This window comes from Alexandromys fortis, unplaced genomic scaffold (genome assembly GCF_014885135.2).
Source record: "Alexandromys fortis isolate MF-2015 unplaced genomic scaffold, M_Fortis_MF-2015_v1.1 scaffold_160, whole genome shotgun sequence".
Classification (NCBI taxonomy): Eukaryota; Metazoa; Chordata; class Mammalia; order Rodentia; family Cricetidae; genus Alexandromys; species Alexandromys fortis.
The window spans coordinates 3,790,317-3,803,140 of NW_026068035.1; the positions used below are offsets into that span (position 1 = coordinate 3,790,317).

The window sequence follows — 12,824 nt, forward strand, 5'->3', positions numbered from 1 at the left end:
TGAAATGTCAGTCATGCTGATTTATCTCCATCCTCTGTTTTGATGGTCTACACGATAGGAAGTTTTCTTCCATGGTCTGTGCTAGATCTCGACAGTTCCACTCTTGGAAATGACAGTGCTTTGAACTTCCTTCCAGCTACGAGTTTCCACTGACTTTTGTCAGGCAAACTGCTCACTTCCAGTTGCTGAAGTCTGGAATAATTGTATACAATTAAGAACTAAAGAAGGACTCTCCTTTCATAATATAAATGGTGATGATGTAATTTAAAGTCAGTCATCTGGCTGTATACAACTCTCTAGTTTCATTTATATAAACTGGGGTTATTCAACTACTTTGAGCAAAAGCTGTAAGAAGCACAATAATTTTCTCCCCTATATCACCCACAGAAACCATGCATGGTCTGAACCCTACTCTAGGACCCATGCATGGGGCTGGACACAGTGTTGGCAGTAAACTGATATTCAACAGTTTGGCTTAATAAACTTTAGTTTTCCAGTTATATTTTTAAAGTTAATTATTTGAAGTGGAGCTTATGCTGAGCTCCTTGTGGCTTATTGCCCCTGTGTGCCTGCTATGAGAAAAACTGTGTAAAGCAAATCAAAACAAAAGAGATGAAAAAAGTTACCCTGTCCTCCGGCATGCTAGGATCATGGAAGAATGTAAGACATAAGGTGGAGAATAAAAGAAATATGAACGTAGGACTAGAGTCATTTAGAAAAACATGTTTCTTGTTACTGCATTTTCTTGGATAGATCCTTAAATGAGATCGTCTGTGAACTTGTTTTTAAAAGGTAGGCAAAAATTAGATATGAAGAAAAGAAAAAAAGATTTTTAAGAAAAACTATTGATTTAATAATTTATTCAGGCTGGAGAGATGGCTCAGAGGTTAAGAGCACTGGCTGCTCTTCCAGAGGTCCTGAGTTCAATTCCCAGCAACCACATGGTGGCTCACAACCATCTGTAATGAGATCTGGCGCCCTCCTCTGGCTGTGGGCATACATCAAGGCAGAATGTTGTATACCTAATAAATAAATAATTTATTCATATCATGAACTCATTCTGTCTCTGCCTTGTTATTTAGATGATGTTTATGCTGATCTCCGTAAATGGCAGCTGTCCGACATCATAGCAGGTATGTGCTACAGGCCCCAATCAGCTAGCACCACTAGTTTAACATTGTCTGCCTGTTTTGAGGAGATACGAACAGATGCCTGTTCATCCCATTAGGATACAAATAACAGGCCCCCAAAATGATTTCACACACATCCAGCTTGGCAAGCCAGTGAGGTCATTGGGGATACTTGCAGGAGCATGGGTGTGAGATCACTTACAGAAGTGTGAAGTCAGAGGCCTTCACAGAGCCTTGTAGCTCACACCAGCATGGTGCTGACTTGTGAATGTTTCATTGTTGGGGCACCTTGCCCAGCTTGCTGGCAGCTACACTAGAGTCTCCTCTTCCCTAGCAATTGATCATTGTTTATATAATCTTGGGCGGGGAACTTTTGCTTTTTACTTTCTGAGCTTCCTGAGTCTCATAGCCTCAATTTCCCCATCGATTGGGGGAAATAGATATGCAACCTACAGAGAAGGATCACATGGTAACTGTAGAGTTTTAAAAATATTATTTTGGTGAGATATTTCTTTCGTTTCCGAACTCAGGGATTATTGACTACTAAGGTCAGATTACGTGGAAGGAATATTGATTTATACCATAATTAGAATAGCAATCATCAATATATTTTATTAATTCCACATCTACAGAGAAAGATGCATTATGGTAACAAACCAACTGCTGTAGACAGAGATTTTCTTTGTCCTGGAAGTCAGATACCCAGATAATTACACAGAAACCAATTGTTAATTTTAAACGCTTTTGATAGCTTAGGCTTGTCTCCAGCCAGCTCTTACAACTTAAATTAACCCATTTATATTAATCTATGTACTGCCCTAAGGCTCTTTTACCTCATCTATGACCTCCCATGTTGCTTCTTCCACATCTGGCTCCACCCTCCTTCTTCCCAGTGTTCTCTCTCCCCTTAAAATCCTGCCTAGCCATCAGCCAACCAGTTTTTTTTAATTAACAACGAATTTATATTGATGTCTTTAATCCATTTGGACTTGAGTTTTGTGCATGGGGATAAATACGGATCTATTCTTCTACATGTTGACACCAGTTATGCCAGCACCATTTGTTGAAAGACAAATCAAAATGACTCTGAGATACAATCTTCCACCAGTCAGAATGGCTAAGATCCAAAACAGCAATGCTAGTTTATGCTGGAGAGAATGTAAAGTAAGGGGAACACTCCTCTGTTTCTGGTGGGAGTGCACACTTGTACAATCACTCTGGAAATCAGTATGGTGGTATCTTAGAAAACTGGGAATCAACATACCTCAGGACCCAGCAATATCATTCTTGGGAATATACCCAAAGGATGCTCAATCATACTACAAAGACATTTATTCAACTTTGTTCACAACAGCATTTTTTTTTCTAAAAGCCAGAACCTGGAAACAACCTAGATGCTCCCCAACCAAAGAATGGATAAAGAAAATGTGATATGCTGCTCGGAGGAATGGCGCCGCCGGGTTCAAGCGCTGTCTTCCTGTTGGCCCTGACAATCATAGCCAGCACCCAGGCTCTGACACCTACCCACTACCTCACCAAGCATGATGTGGAGAGACTGAAAGCCTCATTGGCGCGCCCTTTCACAAATCTGGAATCTGCCTTCTACTCCATCGTGGGACTCAACAGCCTTGGGGCACAAGTGCCAGATGTCAAGAAAGCATGTACCTTCATTAAGTCTAACCTTGACCCCAGCAACGTGGATTCCCTCTTCTATGCTGCCCAGTCGAGCCAGGTCCTCTCAGGCTGTGAGATATCTGTTTCAAATGAGACCAAAGATCTGCTTCTGGCAGCAGTCAGTGAAGACTCCTCTGTTGCCCAGATCTACCATGCAGTTGCAGCGCTCAGTGGCTTTGGCCTTCCCTTGGCATCCCATGAAGCCCTTGGTGCTCTTACTGCTCGTCTCAGCAAGGAGGAGACTGTGCTGGCAACGGTCCAGGCTCTGCAGACAGCATCCCACCTATCACAGCAGGCTGACCTGAGGAACATTGTGGAGGAGATTGAGGACCTAGTTGCTCGCTTGGATGAACTAGGGGGCGTGTATCTCCAGTTTGAGGAAGGACTGGAAACCACAGCGTTGTTTGTTGCTGCCACCTACAAGCTCATGGATCATGTGGGGACTGAACCATCCATAAAGGAGGATCAGGTCATCCAGCTAATGAACACCATCTTCAGCAAGAAGAGCTTTGAATCTCTCTCAGAAGCCTTCAGCGTGGCCTCTGCTGCTGCTGCATTGTCCCAGAATCGCTACCACATGCCAGTGGTGGTTGTGCCTGAGGGCTCTGCTTCTGACACTCAGGAACAGGCCATCCTTCGGTTGCAAGTCAGCAATGCTTTGTCTCAGCCTCTGACTCAAGCTACGGTTAAGCTGGAGCATGCTAAGTCAGTGGCTTCCAGAGCTACTACTGTCTTGCCTAAGATGCCCTTCATTCGTGCGGGGGATGTTTTTGAGCTAAACTTCAAGAATGTTAAACTTGCCAGTGGCTACTATGACTTCTCTGTCAGAGTTGAAGGTGACAGCCGCTACATTGCGAACACTGCAGAGCTTAGAGTCAAGATCTCCACTGAAGTTGGCATCACAAATGTCGATCTTTCCACTGTGGATAAGGATCAGAGCATTGTCCCCAAAACTACCCGGGTGACTTACCCAGCCAAAGCCAAGGGTCCATTCATCGCGGACAGCCATCAGAACTTCGCCCTGTTCTTCCAGTTGGTAGATGTGAACACTGGTGCAGAGCTCACCCCTCACCAGACATTTGTTCGACTTCATAACCAGAAGACTGGCCAGGAAGTAGTGTTTGTTGCTGAGCCGGATAACAAGAATGTGTATAAGTTTGAACTGGACACCTCTGAAAGAAAGATCGAGTTTGACTCTGCCTCTGGTACCTACACACTCTACTTAATCATTGGAGATGCCACTTTGAAGAACCCGATTCTCTGGAATGTGGCTGATGTGGTCATCAAGTTCCCTGACGAAGAAGCTCCCTCCACTGTCCTGTCCCAGAACCTTTTTACTCCAAAGCAGGAAATTCAGCACCTGTTCCGAGAGCCTGAGAAGAGGCCCCCCACAGTGGTGTCCAATACGTTCACAGCCCTCATTCTCTCGCCCTTGCTCCTACTCTTTGCACTGTGGATCCGGATTGGTGCCAATATCTCCAACTTCACTTTTGCTCCTAGCACAATTATCTTTCACCTGGGACACGCTGCGATGCTGGGGCTCATGTATGTCTACTGGACTCAGCTCAACATGTTCCAGACCCTGAAGTACCTGGCTGTCCTGGGCACTGTGACATTTCTGGCTGGCAATCGAATGCTGGCCCAGCAGGCAGTCAAGAGAACAGCACACTAGTTCCAGAAGGTTGAAGACCTGACCTGAAGTGGTTGTTGAACAAGGAGTGAAGACGATTCATAGTGCGAAGAGAGCAGCGAGGGGAACAAACAGAAAATGAAAAAGTCTGTTATTTAAAAAGAGAGAAAGAAGTCTAGCTGTGGCTACACTTTTCACTTGTTTTCCACTTTCTGTTTTACAGAGCAGATGTGTTTGGGCCCAGATTGTCTGTCCCTTTGTCATGATGCCTGGCAAGATGCTGTGAATGTCCCAGGCTACCCAGATGTTACACAGAAAGGTTGAAATCTGTAATTCATCTACTTTGGAATAAAGAGAATGGTGATAGGAAAAAAAAAAAAAGAAAATGTGATATATTTACAGAATGGAGTACTACTCAGTGGTAAAAAACAATGACATCTTGAAATTTGCATTAAAATAGATGGAACTAGAAAAAAAAACCATCCTGAGTGAGGTAACCCAGACTCAGAAAGATGAACATGGTATGTACTCACCTATAAGTGAATACTAGTGTAAAGCAAAGGATAATGAGCCTGTTGTCCATGACCCTAGAGAAGCTAAATAACAAGATGAACCCTAAGAGAAATGTATATAGATTCCCCCTGAGAAGGGGAAATAGACAAGACCTCCTGACAAAATTGGGAGTATGGAGGGAGAAGGGAGGGCAAAAGGAAAGGAGGAGGAAAAGAGGGGAGGGGAGGAGAACTTGGGGGCATGTGATAGTCGAGATGGGGGAAGGACAGAGACAGAGCAAGGAAAGAGATATTTTCACTGAGGGAGCCATTATGGTATTAGCAAGAAACCTGGCACTAGAGAAATTCCCAGGAATCCCTAGCTAAGACCCTAAGCAATAGTGGAGAAGGTGTCCGAACTGGCTTTGCCCTGTAGTCAGATTGATGGATATCTTAAATGTCACCATACAACCTTCATCCAACAACTGATGGAAACAGGGGCAGAGACCTGCAGTAGAGCAATGGACTTTGCTCTCAAAGTCCAGTTGAAGAGTGGGAGGAGTGAGAATATGAGCAAAGAGGTCAAGACTATGATGGGGGCATCCACTGAAACAACTTCCCTAAGCTAATGAGAGCTCACCAACTCCGGCCAGACAGAAAAGGAACCAGCATAGGACCGAACTAGAGTCTCTGAATGTGAATGACAGTTGTATGGCTGGGGCAGACTGAGGGGTCACTGGCAGTGGCACCAGGATTTGCCCCTGCTGCTTGTACTGGCTTTTTGGATCCCATTGTTTCTGGATGTATACCTTGCTCAGCCTGAAGGCTTTGATCCTTCCTTAGAGCAATGTGTCTTGCCCTCTCGGGGAATTGGTTGGGGGGGGGGATAGAGGGTGGAAAGAGGAAGGAATGGGAGGAAGAGAGGGAGTGGGAACTGGGATTGATACATAAAATCAAAACAGATAGTTTGTTTTCTTTTTTTAAAAAAATAAAATAAAAAAAGAAGTTAGACCATCAAATGGATGAGAAGTGGATCTAGATGGTAGGGGTGAGGAATAGGAGAGGTGGGAGGATGTAATATATGACAGAATAATAAATCAATAATAAATAAATAAAAGACTCTGCTATTAAATAAGTATCAGCAACAGCAACAAAAACGCTGACCATCTTAAATATTTAACGGAAAATCACATTGATTTACTCACAATGTCTTTCCCCTGTCTGTCTATCTACAGGGAACTATACAACTATCCCAGTTCCTCAGAGTTGGGAATTTAGGAGCTAAAGTTCAACTTCATAGACACACTGTGTTCAAGGCCAGGTTTGACTGCATGAGATCCTCTCTCAAAAATATATACATATATATTAAAATGTAGGATCACTTGTTAGCATTTGTGGCTAAGAATGGATCTTTAGGCTCCAAGCTTGGTCTGGCATCTTGGATTTATTTTCACACTGATTAGTGCTGTCTTTCTTGAGTGGTAAGCTGACTGAGAACAAGGAAGCACTCCAGGAGGCCTTGGCCTCTGCAGGAGAAACACCTGGAGTAGCAGACTTCTCAGTCATGTGCTATGGACTTCCCAGTTTTACTAAAAAGGATACAGGTGGGTGTGCTGGTTAAGTTTTGCCAATTGGACACAAACCTGGGAAGAAGGAGCCCCAATAAAAAGTTTGCTCCATCAGATTGGTCACTGGGGGCATTTTCCTACCAAGTGTGGTGGTGCCACCCCAGGGAAGACTGTCCTGTGATGTAAGAATACAAACTGAGCAAGTAACCTTCCTCTGTGGTCTTTAGTTCCTGTCTCTAGGTTCCTGTCCTGAGTTACTGCCTTACATTTTTTGATGATGGGCTACAAACTATAAGCCAAAGGAATAAACCCTTTCTTTCCCATGTCACTTTTGGTCAGTATTTCATCATAGCCACAGGAAACAAACTAAGACAGTGGGTGACTTGCTAATCATGACCTTGGAAACATAATCAGTCACCAGTGATTTAAAAAAAGCAATCTACAGATTCAATCCAATGACCATCAAAATCCCAGCAAAATTCTTCACAGACCTCGAAAGAACTGTACTCAACTTCATATAGAAAACCAAATAAAAACTCAGGATAGCCAAAAAAATCAATCCTGTACAATAAAAGAACTTCTGGAGGCATCACAATCCCTGACTTCAAACTCTACCACAGAGCTACAGTACTGAAAACAGCCTGGTACTGGTATAAGAACAGACAGGAGGACCAATGGAGTTGAATTGAAGACCCGGATATTAATCCGCATGCCTTCGAACACCTGATTTTTGACAAAGAAGCAAAAAATATCAAATGGAAAAAAGAAAGCATACTTAACAAGTGGTGCTGGCATAACTGGATATCAACATGTAGAAGAATAAAAATAAACTTATATGTATCACCATGCAAAAAACTCAAGTCCAAATGGATCAAAGACCTCAACATAAAGCCAGCCACACTGAATATTATAGAAGAGAAAGTGAGAAGTACACTTGAATGCATTGGCACAGGAGACCACTTCCTAAAACCTGCATTAAAAAATTTGTAAAATGCTATGAAGAATGAAAATTCTATATCATGTCTGAATATAAATAATAAAAATTAATTTTGCCCTTAAAAATTTTAAAGCAAAGAATCATAAGACACCATAGTATTATTTTTAATTATAAAATACATTCCACATAGAGATTTAAATACAGAAAATGCTAGATGCTGTTAGTGAAAATGTTGGTAAAGGTGTCTCTTATTATGAGGTAGAGAATGTTTTCCTAAATTTGAACAGGAGCAAAACTGTATGGGGAGCTAATTGACAAATTGAGCAAGAACACGTTAATAACAAAATTGAAATGCAAGTAATACCAAATTAGGAATAATCCTTATATCTATCTCTGAGGAAACAATGGTGTTCTTCATAGATGAACGCCACTTAAAAATTGTAAGCCATGAAGGAAAAGAACAGAAAGTAGCCGCTCTGCTCATGATTTCCTTCTCTTTCTGGACGAGAACAGAACCTTAGTACACCCCAGCCTTCTCAGTCCATGTGATGCTATGCCCAACACCTCCTCCTGGCATATGAACAACTTTACTCTCACGGTGGAGATGTCTGCAGATTGTCTGTGGTCCTCGCATGTCTTGCTCACCTCAGCATCTTTAGCACTAGATCTATGTAGATACAAGTCAAAATGCTTTGGTGCCAGTTTGGAGTGTATGAGCGCAATTTCATAAATCAGTCTGTGTTCAGTATCAACCAGAGCATAGGCATGATTCAGTAAATAAGAAACTTACACTTCATACAATGTTACGGTAACTTTAAAAAATAGGATTAAAATGACGATGCTTGTAGTTGACAAATACACAGTAAATAAAAGGGCACGTTCTTATTAATAGTAAGAATAAAGGGCACGTTCTTATTAATAGTAAGAATAAAAGCTAGGCAATTTTTCTGGATGTCAGCACATGAAAAAGTTTCTCTTCATAGTTTCTGATGCAGTAATTATAGAAATAACTACAACGGAACTGATAGTAAGAGTGGAAAATTCACCATTAGGATATATGTCGTGAATAAATATATCTCCTTTTGGACAGTTGGTTGTCTTATATAATAATGAGAAACAGATGATTACTTTATGGGTTTAACCCCAGGGTATTAGTCCAATAAAACGGGACATACTAATGTTACTCAATGTTCTGTTTTCAATACGAGTTTGTAAAATATCTAATGACATATAATGCTTTTAGGGGAGTCTTAAAATTGTGGGTGATATCATATAGTGAAGCAAACCTCATTATCAGCAGAAAGGAACAACTTTCCTGTGATGATGACTTGCCAGTAAGCGGCCTGGGTTGATGATTAAAGTCTGTACGGCACAGAAGAACAAGGCTTTCTAAACTAAACCAATGATACCAACTGGCACCATCTGTTTGTAGTTTTTAAAGGAGAATATTTTATACCCTTTAGGACAGCTGCTTCTCTTAGGTAAGTAAAACAATCTCTTTGAATTTTTAATTGGAACAATTGATTTGTTCAGAAAGGAAAAAGAAGAGTCATGTTTAAATAATGAGTTCAGAGCAATGCCTGTGCGAGAGGGGGTCCCTCATAAGCTAAAGACTGGGGGAGACATTTCTTTCTCAGTGGGGTCTCCAAAGGCGCGGCTAAGGACAGTCAGCACAATGTAGTATGCTTTCTCCACAAGAATGAAACTTCCAGAAAGCTTCGTGAGGAAGAGGATTCATTTATCCATGTATTTATTGATCTCTTATCCATTTTTCTTTTGGCCACTGGCCATTTGTTCATGGTTTCTGTCCATTGATCTAGTGATTTGTTTTTATTTCTATTTTTTTAAATCAAGAGAGTCTGTGTTCTTTAGGAAGGATTTGAGGAAATATCTCAAGCAATTCCTTTTTAAGATATACAGATTTTTGGGACATACCGTCCTTCTGAAGCTTCGCCCCCAAACACCCAATATAACTGTCCCTGAGACCTGGGATTGATTTTTCTTCTTCTTTTGAACATCTATCAGAGGAAACAACTGGAGATTTGCACAGTTCTTAACAATTTATGAGAAGGGATATTGGGCTGTAAAGAGGAAGGGAGCATTCCTATAAATCATTTATCATTGTTTCCCACTGTAAACAGCAATAGGTGACGCAGAACGAGAGGGAAGTGAAAAGTGATCGCAATTTCTTCTTTTAAAACACGTTTGTTTATATTTCACAGATGTTTGTATTCTCCAAGTGTTTGTGTTTGAGTAATATATGGGCATGCATGAATATGTATAGCCAATACTCATTTTTAGAATCTCTGTTCTCACTCATATTTGAAGATATGGCTATAAATGGTACTAAATGGGAAACAGGAGAGCACACCAAAAACAAGTTGATGGGCAACATCTGAAAGGAATTAGACACATTTTCAGGAGTACTCTCTATTCCAACCCTGTGCCCCTGGCTAATGTGTTCTTTGTACACTAAATTCCAGCCTTAGAAAAGCTGCCAGACACTCAGGACCAATGCACTGCCTCGTGTCTCCTTCATTGATCAGATGCAGCCGTGGAGAGATGTGGGCCAAACCACTGTTATGACTATGACTTTATAAGACACTGCATCTCTCCCCTTCTCTCTCTCTCTCTCTCTCTCTCTCTCTCTCTCTCTCTCTCTCTCTCTCTCTCTCTTTCTCTCCCTCTCTGAGGAAGTACATGAACTAATTTCTACACTCAAAAAAAATCTTTCTTCTTGAAATGGTGCAATAACTACAGTATGACTTTTGACTTCAGATACACCTTGGCACTGGCAGCACATGGGAACTCTATGGATGTGGTAGCAGGTACCAGGGTGGTAATTGCATAGTGAATCCTTTAAACTGAGAGTTTCTGGATATCCTTCCCCTCCTTCCTTCCCCATGGTTTCATTTCCTGTTGTCCCCCAGACTAGATCCTAAGGGATAAGCTGCTGCTGAGCTCTCAATGAAAATTTTCATCTCCAATGTGACCTCCACTCCTCACCCCTTTCATTAATCTTACTACTTTGAAGATTCCTTGTTGTTAGGCTGCCAAAGATGGAAGTGGGATTGTAGAAGGGCATGCTTCTACTTTCATTGCCTCTTCAGGCAGAGCAGAAACTAGCATTGTGTCTCATCGTTGTGTTGAGACTGACAGCAAAGAAACTTAGTCATGAGACATTTGGCACCCTGGGTTATGAGTTCCTTGTAAGTAGTCTAAACTCATCCTTCAAGCGCTCATACAGCTGATTGTGGTTGTAGTCTTAGAAGTGTCAAGGTAAGCTCACAGTCTACTCAGCTGTCCCTGTGGCCAGCAGAAGATGCACCAAACTTTGATGGCCCAGCACCAGAGGGCCAAGTGAGACGGAAGGAAAGCACACCATTTGCCTGTCTTCTACTTTTCCAATGACAAGACGAGTTTGGAAACTGAACCAGAAATTCTGGTGTACATAATAGTCATGAAAATTCTTTCCTCACTGAAGAGGAAGGACAGACAACCACTGCTAAGATCAAGATTTGGAGAGTATCAGATTCACTGAGAACTTGGAAGGCTTAATCATAAGTGAATCAAGACAATTTTGGAAACAAAAAGACAATGAAAATATAAGATATGGGAGAAAATTTGGAGTGTCTCTGATAGATAGCCAGACCAAGATCAGACCATGAATAAGAAGAACTCTTATTGAATTAGTTTTTCACCAGAATGATCTCCTTGATAAGGAAGAAATTGCTAGGAAAGATTTGTTTCTTGTTGTAGCAGAGTTACAAGAACACCACAAAGTTTCACACCAGGTTTGTCTTATAATTGACCAAAGGTGATTGATCTGCTAAGATACGGTTAGAGAGCCAGGACTGTTTGTTCATGATTTTCCTTAGAGCTCAAGGGATATGAAGTGACTTTTTCTTAATGCATAAAACTCAAGTGCCAAAGCTTCAGCCCCAGATAACCTCCGATTTCTACTGACGCACGACTACCATGCATGGAAGCATCACCTCCAGGACGGACACTGCAGCTTGGTCTCAGAACTGACCCACCACTTCTCCAGGAAAGTCCTAACCAGACTAGCAACAGCCACCACCAGATGCTAAGAGCTACTTAACCAGAAATTGTTGTGAAGGAAGATCCAAACAGTGGTGAGGCAAATGGTGACACCAATGTCGTTGGAGAAAGCCAGAGCTCTGAAGCACAAAGCAATCAAGATGAAGAAAATGGAAGTTCTTTGATGAATTTGCTCAGTTAAGTTCTTAACTGTGGTTGATGTCTGTCACTGCAATTAGCATATTGCCTGGCCAATTAACAGAAGTGACAGCCTCATGCAGGCTTTCTGAAATGTATTTGACCAGTGTTCCAAACTGGTGGTTGACATCCCCTGGAATAATGTGTAGCGAAGAGTGCAGCTGGCGCCATCATTTTCGAGCCGGGAGCATTCCGAACTACCCAGCTACCGGAGAGAGGCAACGATTTCGTTCTTCTTACTTTGTTTTCAGCAGTTAGGTAGTTTACAAGATTGGGAATGGTTAGCCGAACTTTTTCAACAAATGAAGTACCATGTGCAGAAAATAACTCCAGAGGAAGGATCATATGGTGGAGATTTTGGAAGGAAAGGAAAGTTGTTTCTGCTTCCCACTTTTCAAGCTGAAGAAGGAACTATTGAAGCAAATTAAGTGGAATCCATCCACTCAGGCTATATAGATAAATGGACTGAAGATAGCATCTGGCCTGAGCTTAACGTAGATAAAGGATCCGTGAGTATCTCAATGACCTGCTTCTCACAGAATGGATCTGATGAAATAAGCCCAGCCATCGATGAAATGGATTCTTCCGCTTTCCTAGACAAGTTAGTTCAGGAAAAACAACTGCTCCTTTCTTTCAGAGCAGTGATGCAAAAATTCCCTCTGATCAGGCGCAGCTTTATAACAGCAGCTTCTAGAAGGCTTGTTACTTCATCTTTTTGTTCATTTCTATGATGTTGAAATTGTCTAAAAGGAAGCTTTCTTGGCTTGGAATCCAAACCATTTGAAATTTTCTGAGAAAGGGCAGGACTTTGTTCCGGGTGAATTGCGGCTAACCTGGCTGGAAATCACTAAAGACAGAGAGCCAGAGGAAGGAGCTGATTGAAGAGCCAGGCAAGGTCTCCTGTGTGCAGAACACGCTGTCACCGTGACACAGCTGTGTTTGACCTTACCACCATGAACATTCACTTCACTGCAGTCTTTTCATGATGTCTAAAACAGGAACGCATGGGAAAGGGTTTATTTCTTACCATGATTTGTTTCTTGTAGTGACGTGTCACAGTCATTTTCTGTCCCCACGGATTTTAGGAGTGCGTTCGGTATTTATACAGTCTATGAACAGCATGTCATGATTCCACTGTAAGTCCTCAGGCAGAGG

The 12,824-nt window shown here is 41.9% G+C and overlaps 1 protein-coding gene and 1 pseudogene across 1 annotated transcript; both read left to right on the top strand.

Annotated features, from left to right (window-relative positions):
* Positions 1-2,562: 2,562 nt before the first annotated feature.
* Positions 2,563-4,596, top strand: LOC126515397 (dolichyl-diphosphooligosaccharide--protein glycosyltransferase subunit 2). The gene has a single exon (XM_050165023.1). The coding sequence runs from the start codon at positions 2,563-2,565 to the stop codon at positions 4,474-4,476; it is 1,914 nt and encodes a 637-aa protein (XP_050020980.1). The 3' UTR covers positions 4,477-4,596.
* A 5,595-nt stretch (positions 4,597-10,191) lies between these two features.
* LOC126515410 (eukaryotic translation initiation factor 4 gamma 2-like) lies at positions 10,192-12,551 on the top strand (annotated as a pseudogene).
* Positions 12,552-12,824: the final 273 nt, after the last annotated feature.